Source organism: Cucumis sativus, chromosome 1 (assembly GCF_000004075.3).
Source record: "Cucumis sativus cultivar 9930 chromosome 1, Cucumber_9930_V3, whole genome shotgun sequence".
Lineage (NCBI taxonomy): Eukaryota > Viridiplantae > Streptophyta > Magnoliopsida > Cucurbitales > Cucurbitaceae > Cucumis > Cucumis sativus.
In genome coordinates, this window is record NC_026655.2 from 20,202,387 (window position 1) to 20,222,643 (window position 20,257).

The window sequence follows — 20,257 nt, forward strand, 5'->3', positions numbered from 1 at the left end:
AAAGTACCAATTAGGTGTGACAGGTAATGAATCCATTAACAATTTATATTCACCAGTAACCTCTACACGAACAACTTCCATCTTTGAAATGATGAAAACGACTGGAATCTCTCAAAATGATTTCTCTCGAAGCAGACTTTGACATGAACTTTGCCATCTCATGACAGTCACCGCAAACTCGGAGATTTTTTGTCACCCGTATAGTCTTACCCGGCGGGAGATTCAGCATACCAAAAGCCATGGCTAACTTTTCACTGTGTCCACAAAGCGCTACTTCCTTTTCCCTTTCATCTGCATTTAGCAGAGCATACGCTGTTTTTGGAGAGTAACCTTCTTCTTTCATCTTGCTTCTTAGTCTTTTCAAGAGTAGCTCTATCTTCTTAGCTTGGGGTTTGGAGCAATCTCCAGCAACAAAGATGTTGATCTTGCCTTTGATCTCAATCCAACTGCAGCCTGGATTCTTCTTCAAACCGCGTTGTCCGATTTTCTTCCTTAATTTTTGAACTTCTTCCCATTTCTCTGCCTCCGCATAAATGTTTGCCAAGAGTACATAATAGCCAGTGTTTTCTGGTTCTAGCTCGAAGATTCGTTCAGCAACTTTCTCTGCTAGTTTGACATCATGGTGTATTCTGCATCCACACAACAATGCACCCCAGATGGTGGCATCTGGTTTGATTGGCATCGCTTTGATAAATTTATGTGCCTTCACCAGATTCCCGGTTCGAGCAAGAAGATCCACCATACATGCATAGTGCTCTAGGTTGGGTTCAATCTGACATTCTTTCTTCATAATATTGAAAATTTTCCATCCTTCATCAAGCAATCCAGAATGGCTGCAGGCATAAAGGATTGAAATGAAGGAAACTTCATCGGGTTCAATCCCAGTCATTCTCATCTGATTAAAGGTATTGATGGCTTCGCTACCATAGCCATGCATCCCATATCCAGCTATCATCACTGTCCATGAGACTAGGTCCTTATTGGGAATCATATCAAAGAGTGATCGGGCAAGAACTAATAGCCCGCACTTCACGTACATATCGACAACTGCATTAGTGACATATTTATCTTCAGAATATCCATTTCTTAATGCATATCCATGGATTTCTCTACCTTTGTCCAAAGCTGCAAGGCTCGCACAGGCAGGAAGGATGCACGCCACTGTTGTGCCGTCAGGCTTTGATTCTCTTTGCATCTCTGCAAACAAGGTAAGAGCTTCATTTGGAAGACTGTTCTTCGTGTAACCTCCGATCATAGTATTCCATGATATAACATCCTTCTTTTTCATGTGAGAAAACACATCATGTGCATCCTTCATGCTGCCGCACTTGGCATACATGTCCGTAAGAGCATTACTTACAAACGAGTTAGTTTCCAAGTTGTTTTCTCTGATGTAATCGTGTACAATCTTCCCACTTTTCAGGTTCCCGTTAATAGCACAAGCATTGAGAATGCTTGTAACAGCATAGACATCTGGGACAACGCCTCTACTTTTCATTTCATCAAACAACTTGATTGCACCATCGGACAGACCTTCACGAACATAGCCGGTGATCATTGAAGTCCAAGATACAACAGTTTTCTCATCCATTCTCTCAAAAACCCGGATGGCACTGTTCAAATCCCCACATTTTGAGTACATGTCCAATAAAGTATTATTGAACCTAACTTCTCTGTCAAGAGTAGCAGCCTTTATTGAATAAGAATGAAGTACCTTACCCAACAAAAGAGTGCCTATATTTGCACAAGCTACAAACACATTAACCATTGTAGCCAAATCAATATCAACACCGAAAACCAACATCTTTATGAAAATCTCAATTCCTCTGTCATCTAAACCATTCTTAACATAGCCACTGATCATAGAGTTCCATGAAATGACATCTCGGTCAGTCAATTCATCGAACAGCTTCTGTGCACATCTAACCTTTCTACCAACAAAGTAGAAAGAAATTAATGAATTAACGACTGTGTTATAAGAATTAAAACCCAATTTACAGATCAACCCATGAACCTGCCTACCCTCTTCTACACGTGCAACTGCTGCGAAACACTTCAAAATACTAGAAAATGTATATGAATTAGGTTTTATTCCCAACTCCAGCATTTGCTTGAACAAATTTATACTCTCTCCATAGTTACCACTTCCTGAATACTCACTGATCATAAGGTTCCAGAGAAAAATCTTACTTTCAGAAAGTTTATCAAAAACCATCCTCCCTTCTTTTAGATCCCCACATTTAACATACATAAAAACTAGTTTCACCCCCAAGATTCCATCTATCATAACCCCACTAGATTCTATTATTGAACGAACCCTTCTTCCATCTCGTATAGATTTTCGTTCAGCACATAGCTGCAAGATGGAGCAATAAGCACCCAAGTCAAAGTTGGAATTTTGGGAACTGCAAAGAAGCTCCATGGCGTTTTTGAGATCCCCCACTTCACAAAACTCGACAATTTTGCGGGAACTATCCAGTTCAACATCCATATAGCTTTTCGTTTCCAATGCTGGGGCATAAGCCAAACTTGAAAAGGAAAGTTTCGAACTGGGTATGACAAAAAGAAAAGATTGCCGGAATTTCAAGTTCACGGAGCCACGATGATCGTTCCCGGCCGGAGATAGCCAAAAGGTTATAGGGGCTTTTGCTGCCAGTAACATCATGCCTTTCGCCGAGGAGCCTCGGTAAGAAACAACATAAAGAATAACGAAATTTTGCTATTATAGAAAGAGAAAGCAATAATAGAGACAAATGAAAAAAAGAAAGAATGGATAGTGAGATGTCCACGTGGGAACCCGATATTCAGAAGCTATATGGCCCATCAGTGAATTGGCATTAAAGAAAACCGACCTATATAACATACACAGCTTGTGGATATGATGCAATTTGGATATTCATAGAATTTCATTTTTCTGGAGAAAATCAGATGGAAGCAGTAGTTTTCCTGCCTCGAATTCTAATCCGTTTTCCCAATTTAATCTCTTTGAGAAGAAGACCCACGTTCGCTTCGAAAGGTATCACAAACTTGAAACTCCCAAAAACCAGTCTTGAACTTAGCAAATCCATTGTTTGCTTAGCCAAATGTTTAAAATGAAAATTTTATTTGAGTTTTGTCAACACTTTTTATTGCAGAATTTGTAGATCTTGTGTGCTTCTCACAAGCTGAGGGATTAATTTTTGATGCAGCTTGTTAAATTTGGCAGACGTTGCAGATGTTTACCCCAGTAAGAACATTCAACCATCTGTTTCGAAAAGTAGGCCAGATGGGAATGCCGGGAATCGACCTCCTCGTAGAAACTCTCTGCCAGGAAAAGCAAGGAAGAGCGAATCTTCTTCGAGGAAAACAGAAACCCCTAAGGATGAGGAAAGCGTAAAAAAATCAGAAACCAATGACCAGGAGGAAGTAATTGCTCTGTTCAGGAAGATTCAGACTTCCATTGCTAAGGAATCGGCAAGCTCCATTGATGAAGAATCCCGCAAGGATGAAAATGCATCTATTCTAGAGACCCTTCGTGAATCAAGAAAGCAGTTGAAAGGTAATTTAATTTCTTTATTGTCACATCTAATGCTTTAGTGGGAAATTTGGTCCACCTTTAAATCCATGAATGCATCTCACAAGAACTAAAATTTACAGTTTACAAACATCTCACAAGAAACAAGTGACCACCATTCCCAACCACATACCACATAGACATCAAGCACATTTAGCAGTATCATTGTTGTTACCTTGTGAAACATGTCGACACTTCCATGTGAATATACATTGTCACTAGGTATGATTAAAAAAATTCTATCTATTATGTTTACTAAATAATAAAGCTATGGACAGGTAAAACTTCAAAGAAGGCAGGAGCTAAAGTGTTGAGAAGTAAAGGCAAGTCTGAAGAGAAGGAAATGCATGATCCTTCACCGCCACCAGCTGCAGATTTCAAGTTGGTTCGACCACCCTCTAAATTTGTGAAGAGATCACCAATCCCTCTTAAAGTTGATGCATCTCAGGCCATAGCTGAAAGCAGAGAGTTGAAGTTCCCAAGTACAGAGAATATGAAACTTACCGAGCTGAAAGCACTAGCAAAATCTAGAGGAATTAAGGGTTACTCCAAATTGAAGAAAAATGAGCTCATGGAAATTCTGAGATCCTAAATCATGTCAGGGCATTTTGAGGAGAAACCATCGCTCTCCTCTATTTTCATTTTTTTTTCCTTTTTCCTTTGGCGATCCTCTTTCTACTTGTTTCACATGTTTTTTATAACAAAATTGCAAGCTGGTCTTCTAGTGGATCATAGCATTCAAAAACCTTTGGTCATACATTAAATCAAAAACGACCTAGTAGAATTTAATTCCCAAAAATTATTCAGTATTCTCTAAGGTTCAAAAACGGCTGCGGTGAAGCAGACTGCATCCATAGAAGCACCCTAATCCTGACAACTACAGATACAAGTGCGCACATGGACACAGAAACGAGATTCCAATTGGTATCAATCAACAACTGCACGAGTATAATCTTATGTTAGGGATATAAGAACCACAAAAACCATAACAGCTTACTAGTAATCTTGCTCGACTGACAGTTACCACTGCTTGCATTTCAAATTTAGATGCCAGGATCGATAGGCAACCTTATAGTACATCTATTACAAACGGGAACTTCCACTCAAGTCACAAAATAACAAATTTTCTCATTAGGAGGAAATCCTTTTTCTTCCATTTGAAGATAAAATACAGGAAAATCAATAAATGTCTTCAAACCTTGAAAATAAAATTCTGATACAAAAATGGGAAAACTACAAAAACCTGTAGAAGCCACCAAAATTGAGGGATTAATCTAGCCTGTAATGTTCTGAGACTTATTAAGGATGACACCTTCATACTTAACTTGAAACCACTTCATTGCATCCTCTTTGGTGACCCTATGTTGAATTCCAACACTTGACTTGCATCGACGTCGTCGACCAACACGATAGCCTGGACGTTCTAGAACAACATAGAAGTCCATACCATATATACCAGTTGAAGGGTCATACCTAAAGATGGAGAAAAGAAAGCAATTACTTGTCAAACACCAGCCTCCATGAAGCTCAATAATGCATATACGTAACCTTTACCAGCCAGGAGAACTAGACCCATCAGGATTTTACTTTGCTTATAAATTTCAGCCAAAACAGCATTTACCGATTGGAAAACTTCTGACCAAATATAATCAGATGTTTAAACTTTTCGAGTCTCAATTCCATAGGTGTAGTCCATTCATGTGTAAACTATGTTTCTATGTCACAACAAACAAATTACAATGTGAATTCAAACGTTTCCAGCTTCTATTCTAACTTCTAAGACAAGTTTTTCTAAAACATTTTGCTACGCTTAAACCACAAATGTCACACTGCTACGTCAGATTATGGCAAATGATAGATTTCTAATCAGGGCAGCTGAGTTCCTATAATTAAAGAATGGGTGTTCTCAAATTGTTTTAATGTAGGCCATAAGTTTCCAAATGAACCAGTAAGACATAAGCGAGGACAAAGACCCTTAGCTAAAAAAAAAACACTAGTATTAAGAAAGAAATAAGAGTATTGAAAACTAACTTGATTCCAAGATCAATATGCTCCTGAATACCAAAACCAAAGCAGCCTGTATCACTGAAGTTCCTGCGCAAGAGTTCGTATTCCTTAACCTTCAAACCACTTTCAAGAAGTTGCATTGCCTTTTCGCCCCTCACAGTGACGTAGCAGGCGATCTTCTCGTTACGCCTGATCCCAAAAGACCGAACGGTGTAACGGGCTGTTTCATTCCCAGTAACGAAAATTAGAAAACAAACAATAAAACAGATCTAAGAGTAAAAACAGTCTTTTTTTTTTTAAAAAAAAAAAAAAACAGCACAAAATCGAAATCAAATACCCACCTTTGGAGAAGACGGGGGATTGGCCACTGAGTTGTTCGAGCACCTGCAAATAAATAACCGATACAAGAAATCAATCGGGATGCAAATAGGGTGAAGCTATAAAGGGGAAAAACCAGTGCGTTAAAGGAGAAGGGTTGAAACCTTGGCGGCTCTGGTGAGACGATCGCCGCTTTCACCGACGGAGATGTTAAGAACCAGCTTCTGGACTTTAATATCTCGCATGGGGTTCGAGAGCTTCTTCTCTGAAGCCTGAAATTTGCGTCAGTTTACCGTCAGAAACATGAATCAATGAGCTAGTCCTCTACAAATATGACACAGCAATCATAAGAGATGAAGTAAATATGAAGAGATAGTAGAAACGGTACCATTGTCGGATGAGGTAGCCGAGGCAGAGGGAGGGACGGTCACAGCAGACGAAGTGGAGGAGGCAGGGTTTTAGGGTTTGTCTCCGATGTCACTCAACTTACGCTTATTGCGGATAACCAAAAAAACTAATAATCCAAAATGTCATTAAAAAAAATGTCAAATGAATTCTGACTTCACTCGTTAGGTGAAGTTACAAATTTACCCCTTCTTCTTCGATATGATTTTTTTTTCTTCTACAACTTGGAAGCAATGTCCTTCATCTTCTCCGGCGTACTTCCACCCATTCACCCGACGACCAATCAAGGCATCCGTTTCATGGTTCCAGCGATCGTCATACATTCCATTCGTCAGTGAAATCTGTTCGAAATCGATGATCCTCTTCTGTTCCATTCTTCAGCGAAATCGAGGCCGAGAGACATTGGAAAAAGAGAAGATACTGTGTTCCATAGTATTTGCAAATGGATCGTCGTTGAGAGTAAAACCGGGGCTGAGTACAAGAGAGATTGAGAGGTATTTGCAAATGGGTTATCACCGAGAGCAGGAGTGACACGAGTTTTTTTGTCAATATGAACTCTATGTTTTCGAGTGCAAGAAGTTCAAAATTTTCACCCAAGTTGTAACTTTTCAGAAGAGAAAGATGAGTTTTTCTACGTCAGTTTCTGTTACTGCACTTCGCCTAGAAGGAGAGATGTGTTGAGGAGTTTCAACGCCCAGACTGAATCCTAGACAATAAGCATGCTTCTTTGCCTTGAATTTCATCCGGTGAAACTTGTATTTTGCTTCGTCGTAGGCTTAATGTCTCACCTTCTGTTATGATCAGAACATCTAAGAATTAGCTTACGGAAACTTCAGGTACTAATTAGTTTGCCTTATGTTATATCATCTTCTCATCAAAAGGCCTCTTATCAATACGTCAAAGATGTTTAATTTTAAATGTCTTGTCGTTTACAGGATAAAACAATCATGTTTTTCAGTTAAGTTTGCACTAAAATTAATCAAAATCTCAACCCTTAAATAAACATTTTTGCTTGAAAAACTCACATAAATATTGTTTCAAGGAGAGTAATTTGTTTGTAAAATTCTCACGCCCAAATGAAGGGAGTTGAAGAATTTATATAATGTAAGGAAGCAAATAGAACGGTTGGAATTAATTTGGAAAATTAATTTTGTAAACGTTTGTAGTTACATAGAGATTATGTTGAATATTAAATACAAAACAATAATAAAATGTTTGGTTCTTTAATTATGAGATAAATATCATGTCATTTATTATATCTCATCTCGCCTAGGATGTCTACAATTGCAATGAGATATTCTATCATCTCACAAAGATATCTCGCATAACTGGTATTATTGCGTAGTCATCTTCATTATCACATAATTTACAAAATTCCATAACTCTATCACTTAGGAGATAGAACTCTTAACACAGTTCTTTTCGCACATCATACTAAGGAGTAGTGTTATGGTGTAAATAATTTTTCATTCAATAGTTTATTTTGGTAATATGATGGCTAAATTATAAAACATATCCATCAACTATTAATTTAGTGGTGTGTCAAAAATATTCCTAAACTTTAAGTTTAAAAAATGTTTTTACTCTTGAAAATGGTTAAAGATGTTAGTTTTGGTTGGAAACGTTTAAAAGCTTTGTTTAAAAAATAATTGAACAAAAGTATCATAAACATCCTTAAATTCAAAAAAAATAAAAGAAAATAAAATTTCATTAATCCAATTTTTACACAAAATTTCTTTAGCATTCAAAATAAAAACAAAAATTTTAAGTCATTTACATCAATATGTTGATATTTCTGTCAATATTTTTGCATTTCCATGAATTCAATGAAAAACTCACAGTTCACATAAAAACAAACATCAAAATGACACTAATATAAATATAATATGAATAATAAACATTACTTAATTACTTATTTGAAAATAATAAAATATTTATTGTCTTACTTAAATTTACTTTTTTGAATTTTTTGTTTCTAAATTTTTTTCTCAAAATATCTATCAACATCGAAATTTCAATAAAATTAAGACTTCAACATATTCCAACATCCATATTTTAAACATGAATTAAAACATAACATTCCACATAACCTCACAAATTTTTAAAATAAAAATTTCTCCTTACAACGTATGAAAACAATAACTAGTCAAATAAAACAATATGACATTATAGATTTATTAGACTATCATGGTATGTTAATTACAACAATAGCTATATATTGAGATTAGTCATGTTCATGATTTATCATTCTCTGTCAATAGTAAAATAAAATTAAAGCGGTGGTTTTAACTTAAATTTTTTGTTGATGAGAAAATTGATGCAAGTTTTCTATCCATGAAAGTATTCGTTTGACTTAATTTAACCTTGAGGATATTTATGAAATCTTTAATAGTGTATCACATATTAAAGTTGACGAACACGAAGATATTGATATCTAAATCAATTAAAAGGAGGATCAAGTCAAGATTTTTGATATAGTGTGAAAACATCATCACTAAAATAACAAAACTTTAATAACAATCTTATCAATACAAACATAAATTATACGGATGAACTCCAACTCATTGAGCTATAGTTAATGTTGTTCTTAGAGCTTCTGTTAATCAATAAAAAAGTTTTTTTTTTTTTTTTTTTTAAGTGATGGACAGTAAGTATATGAGATTTTCAAGATAATGAATCAAAAAAATGAAAAGAAAAATTGTTGTAAATCAGCAATATTTAGGACCTTGAAATAGGGGCAAAGTGAGCAATGGCTGGAAATTTGCCATATCCATATCTTGGGCCAACTCAATCCTGTGATTTTCCATGATTATATTAATATATATTTGACCTTTTCACATTGTTTCTTCTACTGCAGAAGATGATTGGTATGATCATTGCTTGACCATAATAATGATGATGATGAAATAATTAAAATAATAGGGATGAAACCATAAATTTTAATCACATAATCGAAGAAGTGTATAAAAGAAGTTTGACTTTTAAAAAGAATGCACCAATGGCCAAACTTATCCTCTATCTGGCCAAGAAGGAAAAAGCCAAAAATCATTCAAAAGTAATGGGTGCCAAATTGTATATAAATCCTCAAGTCAATGCATTCAGACACAGATGGCATCACTTGATGACTATAATTTATATGAAAAGATTCCACTGATCACATGGAAGAATGAAAATGCAGTCTGAGTTTTGACAATCATTCCTCAACCAACAATTTTCATAACATAGCACAATTAAGTGGCTCTTATATATCAATGTCACATACAAACACTTGAATATCAACAACTCTTCCAAAACCATGGAGAAGAATTGCTTCTTTTCTTCTCTAGCATTCTTTTCATACATTGTAATTGCCACTATTTCCATGGCCTTCGCTCAAAACATCACCACAGACCAAGCAGCTCTTCTTGCTCTCAGAGCCCACATCACAAGCGACCCCTTTGGCATTACCACAAACAACTGGTCTGCAACTACATCAGTTTGCAACTGGGTTGGCATAATTTGTGGTGTAAAGCATAAACGAGTAACAAGCTTAAACTTTTCTTTCATGGGTCTCACAGGAACCTTTCCTCCTGAAGTGGGCACTCTTTCTTTTCTCACTTATGTTACTATCAAGAACAACAGCTTTCATGATCCTTTACCTATTGAGCTCACCAATTTGCCTAGGTTGAAAATGATGAGTCTTGGGAACAATAACTTTAGTGGAGAGATTCCTACGTGGATAGGGCGATTGCCACGAATGGAGGAGCTGTATCTCTACGGCAATCAATTCTCTGGCCTTATTCCTACCTCCCTTTTCAACTTAACTTCACTTATAATGCTTAATCTGCAAGAAAACCAGCTTTCAGGTAAGGTTCTGCACAACTCCCTGGCTCAGACAGAAGGGCAGCCAGGAAGATTCCAAATATGTTCCAACTTTGCTTTGTTGGGCTTGTGGTTAAAAGTTTATTCTTGTTTTATAGGGAGCATTCCAAGAGAAATTGGAAATCTGACGTTGCTTCAAGATTTGTATCTTAATAGCAATCAGCTCACAGGTAAGACAAATTGAGTTTTGACCTCGTCATTGGACTTTTTAGGGATGACTTAAATTTTGGATGGTTGATGTTGTTTGCCTCAGTTTTCTAAAATGACAAAGCATCTTTCGCTCTATTATTACAGTGCATTAATAGTGTGTTAATTATCAATATTGTCCTTTGTGCATCATTAATGATGGTTTGAACTTTGGGACAATTGACACTATGACAGTAAAAATTATCCGTAAAAAAAAAAAACAAACTACTTGTAGACTATGATATAATTATCCAAATGACTTGTTCATCATTTATAAACTGATTTTTGGTCAAAGAGTAGACTGTGCAGCTTGACTATTGTAAATCTTGTATTGTAACCAAGTTGATTTCTGTTTTGTAGAAATCCCAACAGAGATTGGAACTCTTCAAAGCCTGCGGACATTAGACATTGAATTTAATTTATTTTCAGGGCCAATTCCTCTGTTCATTTTCAACCTTTCTTCTCTAGTAATATTAGGTCTATCAGGAAATAACTTCATTGGTGGACTTCCTGATGACATTTGTGAAGATCTTCCATCACTTGGAGGATTGTATTTGTCTTATAATCAGTTATCTGGCCAACTTCCTTCTACGTTATGGAAATGTGAAAATCTTGAAGATGTAGCATTAGCATATAATCAATTCACAGGAAGTATACCTAGAAATGTGGGAAACCTTACCAGGGTAAAACAAATCTTCCTTGGGGTCAACTATTTGTCAGGTACTCTTCTAACCCCACTTTTTCAACTTTGTATTTGCTCATATACTTCCAAAACTAATTTAGCTTTGAATTATGAGTATGTCAAGTTATGAAGATGAAGTTATGTTGGATGCTTGTTTATTTCATAGATTATAAGTTGTTAATATCCCATATTACATAGCAAAAGTTCATTATTGGTGGGTGCTTTGCACTTGGTCCAAATTGACCTAGAAAACTCACATTGATGTTGCTCTGCTTAAGTACAAAAGCGTTTAATTTCATTATGGATGCTAAGATTGCTTACCCTTGAGATAACAAAATGGAGTATTCATAGAGTCTAACATTGGACCATAAACATAAAATCTATAGTCTATGTCTAATGTCAATAGAGGTGTGATTGCCGAGTCTATAATCTATAGTCTAATGTTATAGAGTCTAATGTCAATAGAAAGTGTGGTTGTCGAGTTTATAGTCTATAGTCTAATGTCATAAGCTAATGTCATAGAGTCTAATGTCAATAGAGGTGTGGTTGCCGAGTCTATAATCTATAGTTTAATGTCATAGACTAATGTCATGTCAATAGATGTGTAGTTATGGAGTCTAATGTCATAGAGTCTATAGTCTAATCTCAGCTAAGGACATGCAGAATGTTGGCTGTATCAATAGAGGTGTGGGCGCTGAGGTTGTAGGGTTTTTGGTCCCTTTTAATGAAATCGAGCAAGTTCAGTTGGACCAACCCAAAGTATAAGGCCACATCTTCCTCTTTTGGGACATGTGGACTCCCAGGGTTTCTTTGGGCCCAAGTCCACCATTAGCTTGGACGTTGCCTAGATAACCTCTAACATTCATAAAGTTCATCTTTTATGATGTAAATTAACTTTTATTGTTCACAGAAAAAAGTTACAAATACGGTTCACAAATAAATATTTGTTTATCCTACAATAATTAGTGTGTGAGGCATATATTATTTGAATCTTTCATATGTGAAGTTTTAGTATACACACGTGGATTTCATGTTTTATTTATGCAACAGGTGAGATACCTTATGAATTGGGTTATCTTCAAAACCTTGAATATTTGGCAATGCAAGAGAACTTCTTCAATGGCACAATACCACCAACAATCTTCAACCTTTCAAAATTGAATACCATTGCTCTAGTTAAGAATCAACTTTCTGGAACTCTCCCAGCAGACCTCGGTGTTGGACTTCCTAATCTTGTCCAACTCATGTTAGGAAGAAACGAACTCACTGGAACCATTCCTGAATCTATCACCAATTCTTCTATGCTCACTCTTTTTGATGTTGGAGATAACTCGTTTTCTGGATTGATTCCCAACGTTTTTGGTCGATTTGAAAACCTCCGGTGGATAAATTTGGAGCTCAACAACTTCACGACTGAATCTCCCCCATCAGAAAGGGGCATTTTCAGTTTTTTGACCAATTTAACAAGCTTGGTTCGATTGGAGTTATCACACAATCCTCTGAATATCTTCCTTCCCAGTTCCTTTGTAAACTTCTCTAGTTCATTTCAATATCTTTCAATGGTAAACACTGGAATTAAGGGTATGATTCCCAAAGATATTGGTAACTTCTTAAGATCCTTGATAGTCCTAGTAATGGATGACAACCAAATAACTGGAACCATTCCTACTTCAATAGGAAAACTAAAACAACTTCAAGGTTTGCATCTTAGTAACAATAGCTTAGAAGGAAATATCCCTGCAGAAATTTGTCAACTAGAGAACTTGGATGAGTTATATCTGGCTAATAACAAGCTCTCTGGAGCAATACCTGAATGTTTTGATAATCTTTCAGCTTTAAGAACTCTGTCATTAGGCTCCAACAACTTAAATTCTACAATGCCATCTTCTTTGTGGAGTCTTTCTTACATCTTGCATCTAAATCTATCATCAAATTCTTTACGTGGATCTCTCCCAGTAGAGATTGGAAATCTTGAAGTTGTATTGGATATAGATGTCTCCAAGAATCAACTCTCTGGTGAAATCCCAAGTAGCATTGGAGGACTCATAAACTTGGTTAATCTCTCGTTATTACATAATGAACTTGAAGGCTCTATTCCAGACTCATTTGGCAACTTGGTTAACTTGGAAATCTTGGACTTGTCCAGTAATAACTTAACAGGAGTCATCCCAAGGTCTTTGGAGAAACTCTCTCATCTTGAGCAATTTAATGTCTCCTTTAACCAATTAGAAGGAGAAATTCCAAATGGAGGGCCTTTTTCCAACTTCTCAGCCCAGTCATTCATATCAAATATTGGACTTTGTTCAGCTTCTTCTAGATTCCAAGTTGCACCTTGCACGACAAAGACATCTCAGGGCTCAGGGAGGAAAACAAATAAACTGGTATATATTCTTCCATCTATCTTGTTAGCCATGCTTTCTCTGATACTCTTACTACTTTTTATGACATATCGGCATCGGAAGAAAGAACAAGTACGAGAAGATACCCCGTTACCTTATCAACCTGCGTGGAGAAGAACCACATACCAAGAACTTTCACAAGCAACAGACGGATTCAGTGAAAGCAACTTGATAGGTCGAGGGAGCTTTGGATCAGTCTATAAAGCAACACTGTCAGATGGAACAATTGCTGCAGTTAAGATATTCGATTTGCTAACTCAAGATGCAAACAAGAGTTTTGAATTAGAGTGTGAGATTTTGTGCAACATACGCCATAGAAACCTTGTCAAAATCATTACAAGCTGCAGCAGCGTGGATTTCAAAGCATTGATACTAGAATATATGCCAAATGGAAATCTTGATATGTGGTTGTATAATCATGATTGTGGCTTGAATATGTTAGAGAGATTGGATATCGTGATTGATGTTGCTTTAGCCCTGGATTATCTTCACAATGGTTATGGGAAACCTATAGTTCACTGTGATCTAAAACCTAACAATATACTGTTAGATGGAGATATGGTTGCACACTTGACAGATTTTGGGATTTCAAAACTCTTGGGGGGAGGAGATTCTATAACACAAACTATAACTTTAGCAACTGTGGGATATATGGCTCCAGGTAACAATAGATCTTAAATGTCCAAGTTTTTTGTTTGCATACCGTATAACATGCTTCTTTGTTGTGCTGAATGCAGAATTGGGATTGGATGGAATTGTTTCTAGAAAGTGTGATGTTTACAGCTATGGCATTCTGCTGATGGAAACATTCACAAGAAAGAAGCCAACAGATGAAATGTTTTCTGCAGGAGAAATGAGCTTAAGAGAATGGGTAGCAAAAGCATATCCTCACTCAATAAACAATGTTGTAGATCCAGATCTGCTAAATGATGATAAAAGCTTTAACTATGCAAGTGAATGTCTTTCATCCATCATGCTATTGGCCTTGACTTGCACAGCAGAATCACCAGAGAAGAGAGCAAGTAGCAAAGATGTTCTCAACTCACTCAACAAGATCAAGGCAATGATTTTGACATATTCAGAGCAATGATGTTGTAAATCTACGACCGGTTTGGATTGATCACTTTTTAAGTATACTTACAAAGACTTTTCGTGCATATCTATAAATACTTTTTTAAGTAGTTAAAAAAGTAGTAGAAGTTAAGTAAGCCTAAGACATATATAGAGCAAACAATGTTAATGCTAAGAAAGTTTTTAGGACATCAACATGTTTCAAGATGTGTGATTTCATGTATATAAATATAATTTACCAACATTATCCAGGTTGCCTCACTAATGCTTCCTAAAAATTGCAACCAATCCAATTTACCATTAAATAATAAATGAAAGCAATAGAGTAACTAATTACATATAGTGGCTATATCTTTGGTGTTCGTATGTAGTAAAAAAAATGATAGTAAAGTTTACAAGTCTATTTTTCAAAAACTAAAAACAAAAACCAAATCGTTATTAAACTAATTAAACTTATGTTCCATTTACTCTACCGTTTAATCTTTTTAAAAAGTTAAGTCTACAGATATCACTTACATGACAAAATCTCATACATAATCCTTATGGATTTGATAAAATTGTCATATAAATTATAGTCTTTTTCACAATTCTTATTGATAAGATAATCATAATCCTCAATCCAAAGATCTAAGTTACTAACGTAGCAAAAACCTTTGAAATAAGAAACTAACACATACTTATACTAATTTAAATCAACAAAGAGAAAGTTATGATTAGATTACCTCTTAGATCAAATATCTAGAAGCATGATTTGGAAATCTTGTTCTAAATTGAGACACTCCGCAATCAAACTTGATCAATATTTTTTAAAAAAGTTATCTTACTTGAAATCATTTCAAAACATATATCTCATCACACATCATTTACAGTAATAAAATTGATTTTGAAGGATGAGTAATTTTGAAGTCTTTTTCAAAGAAATGGCTTTTGGTGCAAGCAGCACTTTCTTTCAAATTCTTATAGAGATAAGGTTCATGACTTTCTAGTAATAATCTCATTATTATATTGAAATATTCACATATATTATTATTAACTTAGTTCACTTCACAAAATTTGAATTACAATTTTCATTATGAGTATCAAATTCTTGGAGAGATTAAAGTAAAGTTTAAGATTTTTAATAAAAAAAATAAAGAAAATACCATTTTATTTGTTTATAAATATGTTGTATTGTATTTCTAATCAAAATTAGTTAAAGTATATAATAATAGTTAAAACAGGTTCTTACCTTTGGGACTTGTTTTATTTTAATCCAAATATTCTTAAATAAAATAAAATACTTTGATAATTAATTTCAAACCATTTGATAAACCTACTTTGAATTACTAAAATTTTCAAAAGAAAATTAAGAGAAAACAGTTTTGTTCTGATATTTTTTTGTCCTAATCAGGAGTAAAAATTTTGAATGACGGACCTTTTAATCTCGAACACATATGTCAATCGAGCTATAAGCTATTGCTAATTTTTAAAAGTATTTTTCTTTCCAAGAAGTTATCCAAAAAAATACTATTATATAAACATATAATTTAATTAAAGAAAATTGTACTCGGTGGCACAACACAAATATCATTTAGCAATATTAGCGCCGAGTTTTTCAATTTTGCAAATATAGCAACTTTCTAATTTTTTTTGTTGTTATTTTCTACTTTAATTTTTTTCGCTATTCCAAAAATGTCATTCTTTAAATCTCCACTATTTTCTCTTCCTTTTCCTCTTTCGGTCATTTTTTCGTTCTTTCTCTTTGTGGTCTTTTCTGTCTTTCAATCTCCACCGTTCTTGGTTTCTCCTATGTCTCTTTTCCTCATATTTTCCTTCCTCTTATCCACTATTCTTGTTCAGGTATGTATTTCTTCCTATATTTTTTTTAAAGCCCTTATATTCTTTTCTATATTTTGGTGTCTCAAATTGCTAAGGGACTTTGATCATCATCTTTTTTTTCTTTTTATGTGAATCGATCATCATCTATCAGAACTTAAGGCTACAATTTGTTCTTCCTCATCTCTTTTATTTGTTTTTCATCTCTTTTACCGAATGAGACTTTGCAGAGTTTTGTTTTTTTGTTTTTAAATTTGTATCAGTTTTTTATGTCAGTGATTTGATGTACTTATATTATATGTATTAGTTGACTAATACACTTACTACGTGTTTTTTATTCTCTCAAAATGAATGTAGTTCATTGTAGTTATGGTTAAGCTTGCAGTCATTGTATTTCATAGTGGTCAATGGGATGAGCAACAATGCTATGTGGATTACAAAACAAATTGTGTTTTGGTTGATGGAGTGATATAATCATTTGATACTTTTGTGAACTTATGTACTGAAATTCAGATTGAGTCATGTATTGAACTTTCAGTTTTGTTGCCTATAGGTAGTAATGGTGTTTACATGTTCTTAATATTGTTGAAAATAAAGATGTGACTTGGTTCTTGACATTGGTTAAGGATCAATCTATCTGATATCCTTTAGGTGCTCATTCTATAGACACGGTTTTGGATGTGTCAATTGGTTCTTCTTCTTCCATAGTTGAGGCTGATTTAGGATGTGAATTAGCATTTTTAAGAATGTTGATATTACTAATACTAACGATGAGTTGGCTTTTAAGGAGAAAGATTTGTTTTGTAGTAAAGAAATTTTGTCGAAGTCATTCCCCTTTAGACCTGTCAAAACTAATTTTGAGTTTAAGACATTAAGATCTAATTAAAGATCTATTGAGTTGGGATGTAATGAAGATGGTTGTCTTTGGTTTGTTAGAGCATCGCGTTATAAAAGAAGTGAATTATGGATGATTCGAAAATACGTTAGTGATCATAGTTGCTCAATGATTGTTCATTCTTCTCATAAGCAAGCATCTTCAGAATTTGGTATTCAATGTATAATTGATTATTTGAGGTATAATTATTCTCATTCAACACCAAAAGATATCATTCACCATACGTGTATGAATTATGGAGTTTTTTAGTTATTATAAGGCTTGGAAGCAAATGAATCTTTTATGAAGTTGTTAAAAGGAGATGTCGATGATTCTTATACTTTGATTCCAAAGTTCTTTTCAAAACTAACAGAAATAAATTTATGTTTGTTTTCTTCCACTTAATTTAGTATCTTGTCCAATTTATTTCATTTTTTTATATTAGTTTATCGATACACCTATTATGAAGTATACTTATTGTATGATGTACACAATACTGATTATATGTTTTCATTCACTATTTTACTTGTATAGTTGGTATACTAGCTATGTTGTATATCAGTTTGTATGATGAACACACTTACTATTTAGTGCTTTTATTAAGTTGATTGTTCTATTTTGTTTCTTTTTCGTAGGTTCATTTACTGCATATGAAATATATGCAAATTGTCATTTCAAATATTGTTTCATGACTATTACATCATCAATTGAAGGTTGGAGATATTGTAGACCAAATATAGCAGTTGATGGGACATTTTAAAAGTGTAAGTATGATGGAACATTGTTAACGACCTCAACTATGGATGATAATAGTAAAATTTTTCCTCTTGCATTTAAGATAGTGGATTCAGAGAATGATAGCTTCTTGGAAATGGTTTTTTGAACAATTAAAACTTTCTTTTGGAGATCGAGAGCGATTGGTTATTATTTATGATAGAAATATAAGTATTTCGAAAGGTGTTTTAGATGTGTTTCCATCGGTACAATATTGTGTTTGTGTAGAACATCTTTTGAAGAGTGTCAAGAAATTGTACAATCAATACATTTCAAATATAATATAGAGTCCAGTAGTAGGTTACTTAAGTTTCTTGATCATACAAAGTCCAACACACCAATCCTAAGTTAAATAGAGAATTTAACTCCAAACGAATTTGTCGTGAATCCAAGAAGTCAAACACCGTCCTGAATTGACACTTTCAAATAACATTATTAACCAACCGTTTAATTTGACACTATACTTCAACGAATCTATCACGCGGAAACCATCAAATTAACTATTACAAACTTACACTAACTATTACAAACTTACACTAAAACCCAATACTTGTGGCAAGGCAGAAATCAACTTAGTACAAGTGAAATCGGCGCGCGGAAGGCAGATTTGGATGTGACTTGACTTGGTTAGAGAGGTGAAGCCAAGTTACACATGCGATTGGAAGACACGGGATGCGCGCAGCTGCGGTTCATGCACGAAGACAAACGCAGACGAACGACGCTCCAACTTCAGCTCCAACGAAATGACGAACGGCATGGGACGCGTTGTGTTTGGGTAGTTGTTGACTGTAAAGAGACGTGCGCGACGACGGCTTCACAAACGGAAAAATGGATGCGGTCAGAAACGAGTCGTCGGTGGCTGCGCTTCACGATCGAAGACCAACCGCGGTCAAAAGAGAATGGTCGGCGACTTCAACTGGACTTTGATCGGACACGAACTGCACGTGACACAACGGCTCGAGATGCGGCTGTTGAAGGCGAATGAAATGCGGCCGGTGGTGAGGCTAGGATGAAAGTGCGGCTAGGACGTGAGAAAGAAAGAGAATAGTGAGGAAGAGATGCACACAAATCGAGAAGTTTAATAATAATAATAAGAAAATAATTTTAATTATTATTATTATTATTACATTTTTTATTTAAATTTTTACCTCTTTTCCTTTCCATCCAAAGCTAAAGTATATTAACACCCAAAATTTAAATTGTTTAATAAATAAGACAAATTTGATTAATAACAATAGGTCTAAAATTCTGAGGTGTTACGATAGAAGTCTATATGAAATATCTTACCATTTCGTGTATTAAAAAAATAAAGATGAAACAAAGAGGGAAAAGAAATGCGTGAGGGAAGATGAATGGTAACTTTGTAATTTCATATGTTTAAAAGGTAGGTTGAGCTTGCATTTTGTTATATTTGCAAAAGTACAAATCGTGTGGTATGAACCTAATTTTTTATAATAAATTTTCGATATCGGTGAGTGCTCCTTAAAAAAAATATAATTTAATCTTCATAATTTATATATATAATTTAATCATTATGATTTTAATAAAACACTTATAATGAAAGATTATTATAAAACTAAATTCAAACTTTTCAAGTTAAACAAACTAAATTTAAGGAGTTTTTTTTATTAGAATAGGAATGTTGAAGTCAAAGAAAATCAATCATATAGTACAGATTGGAACTGACCATCCAACTTTTGATAATTTAATGAACAAAAAGTTCCAAAATGTGTGTAATGTTGACTATGCCCAATTTAATCTATATGCACAAGAAACTTAAATTTTAAATCATTAGTAACCATTGAAAATACCTCCTAACATAGAACACACTTAAATTTTGGGAGAATGATTTTAAATTTATCTGATAAATTTATGTTTATAATAAGAAGTTTAGTAATTTCAATCAAGATACTTATCTGATAAATTGTTTAGTATCCTAAATTTTAATGGTTCACGTATAGCTTTCTCTTTAGTTTTAATTTAGGCTCTCTCTAAGTTTGAGCTCCATTTAATTATTTCCATAATAATACTTATTCAAGCCTTTGTATGAGATTCTTTCAATACATATGTTTAGGCTTTTCCAAGAGTGAGACCAGTCTCTCTCCATATATATGTTTTGCCTAAATACTATATCAAAAGGACAATCTCTTCCAAAATCTACGATAACTATCAAAAACTCAACCTTAATGAAGAATAGATAGAAGTTTAAGTTTAAGATTTAGATCAACGCTGAGCTCAAAACATTAAATTTACAAACTTTTCTAATGAGGTGAGTGAGGCTGGTTTGAGCCATTTGAGCCATCTTATTTTGT

General features: G+C 34.5%; 4 protein-coding genes across 4 annotated transcripts; 2 read left to right on the forward strand and 2 right to left on the reverse strand.

Annotated features, from left to right (window-relative positions):
• Positions 1-17: 17 nt before the first annotated feature.
• LOC105435876 (pentatricopeptide repeat-containing protein DOT4, chloroplastic) lies at positions 18-2,928 on the reverse strand. Its single transcript, XM_011659306.2, has one exon. The coding sequence runs from the start codon at positions 2,663-2,665 to the stop codon at positions 50-52; it is 2,616 nt and encodes an 871-aa protein (XP_011657608.1). The 5' UTR covers positions 2,666-2,928; the 3' UTR covers positions 18-49.
• On the forward strand, positions 2,883-4,352 carry LOC105434499 (the record flags this gene model as incomplete). Its single annotated transcript, XM_011650203.1, has 3 exons — positions 2,883-3,016; positions 3,189-3,538; positions 3,832-4,352. Coding segments are annotated over 3 exons (798 nt in total), but the record flags the coding sequence as incomplete, so codon positions are not given.
• A 194-nt stretch (positions 4,353-4,546) lies between these two features.
• On the reverse strand, positions 4,547-6,423 carry LOC101207040 (60S ribosomal protein L11-1). Its single transcript, XM_011659316.2, has 5 exons — positions 6,267-6,423; positions 6,043-6,150; positions 5,902-5,944; positions 5,585-5,780; positions 4,547-5,026 (listed from the first exon to the last, which is right to left on the reverse strand). Exons 1-5 carry the CDS (start codon positions 6,267-6,269, stop codon positions 4,828-4,830), a joined length of 549 nt encoding a protein of 182 aa, XP_011657618.1. The 5' UTR covers positions 6,270-6,423; the 3' UTR covers positions 4,547-4,827.
• Positions 6,424-9,468: 3,045 nt separating this feature from the next.
• On the forward strand, positions 9,469-14,743 carry LOC101208746 (receptor kinase-like protein Xa21). The gene is made up of 5 exons (XM_004150177.3): positions 9,469-10,128; positions 10,243-10,314; positions 10,691-11,050; positions 12,063-14,072; positions 14,149-14,743. Exons 1-5 carry the CDS (start codon positions 9,579-9,581, stop codon positions 14,499-14,501), a joined length of 3,345 nt encoding a protein of 1,114 aa, XP_004150225.2. The 5' UTR covers positions 9,469-9,578; the 3' UTR covers positions 14,502-14,743.
• The last annotated feature ends 5,514 nt before the right edge of the window (positions 14,744-20,257 follow it).

What these genes read in the sequence shown, in the direction of transcription:
- LOC105435876 (XM_011659306.2), bottom strand. Translation starts at nt 2,665, where the DNA reads ATGATGTTACTGGCAGCAAAAGCCCCTATAACCTTTTGGCTATCTCCG.
- LOC101207040 (XM_011659316.2), bottom strand. An exon ending in GTCTCACCAGAGCCGCCAAG is followed by an intron (nt 5,945 to 6,042) that starts GTTTCAACCCTT and finishes ATTTATTTGCAG; the next exon opens with GTGCTCGAACAACTCAGTGG. An exon ending in ATCCCCCGTCTTCTCCAAAG is followed by an intron (nt 5,781 to 5,901) that starts GTGGGTATTTGA and finishes GGAATGAAACAG; the next exon opens with CCCGTTACACCGTTCGGTCT.
- LOC101208746 (XM_004150177.3), top strand. Translation starts at nt 9,579, where the DNA reads ATGGAGAAGAATTGCTTCTTTTCTTCTCTAGCATTCTTTTCATACATT. An exon ending in TAATAGCAATCAGCTCACAG is followed by an intron (nt 10,315 to 10,690) that starts GTAAGACAAATT and finishes TCTGTTTTGTAG; the next exon opens with AAATCCCAACAGAGATTGGA. An exon ending in TGTGGGATATATGGCTCCAG is followed by an intron (nt 14,073 to 14,148) that starts GTAACAATAGAT and finishes TGCTGAATGCAG; the next exon opens with AATTGGGATTGGATGGAATT.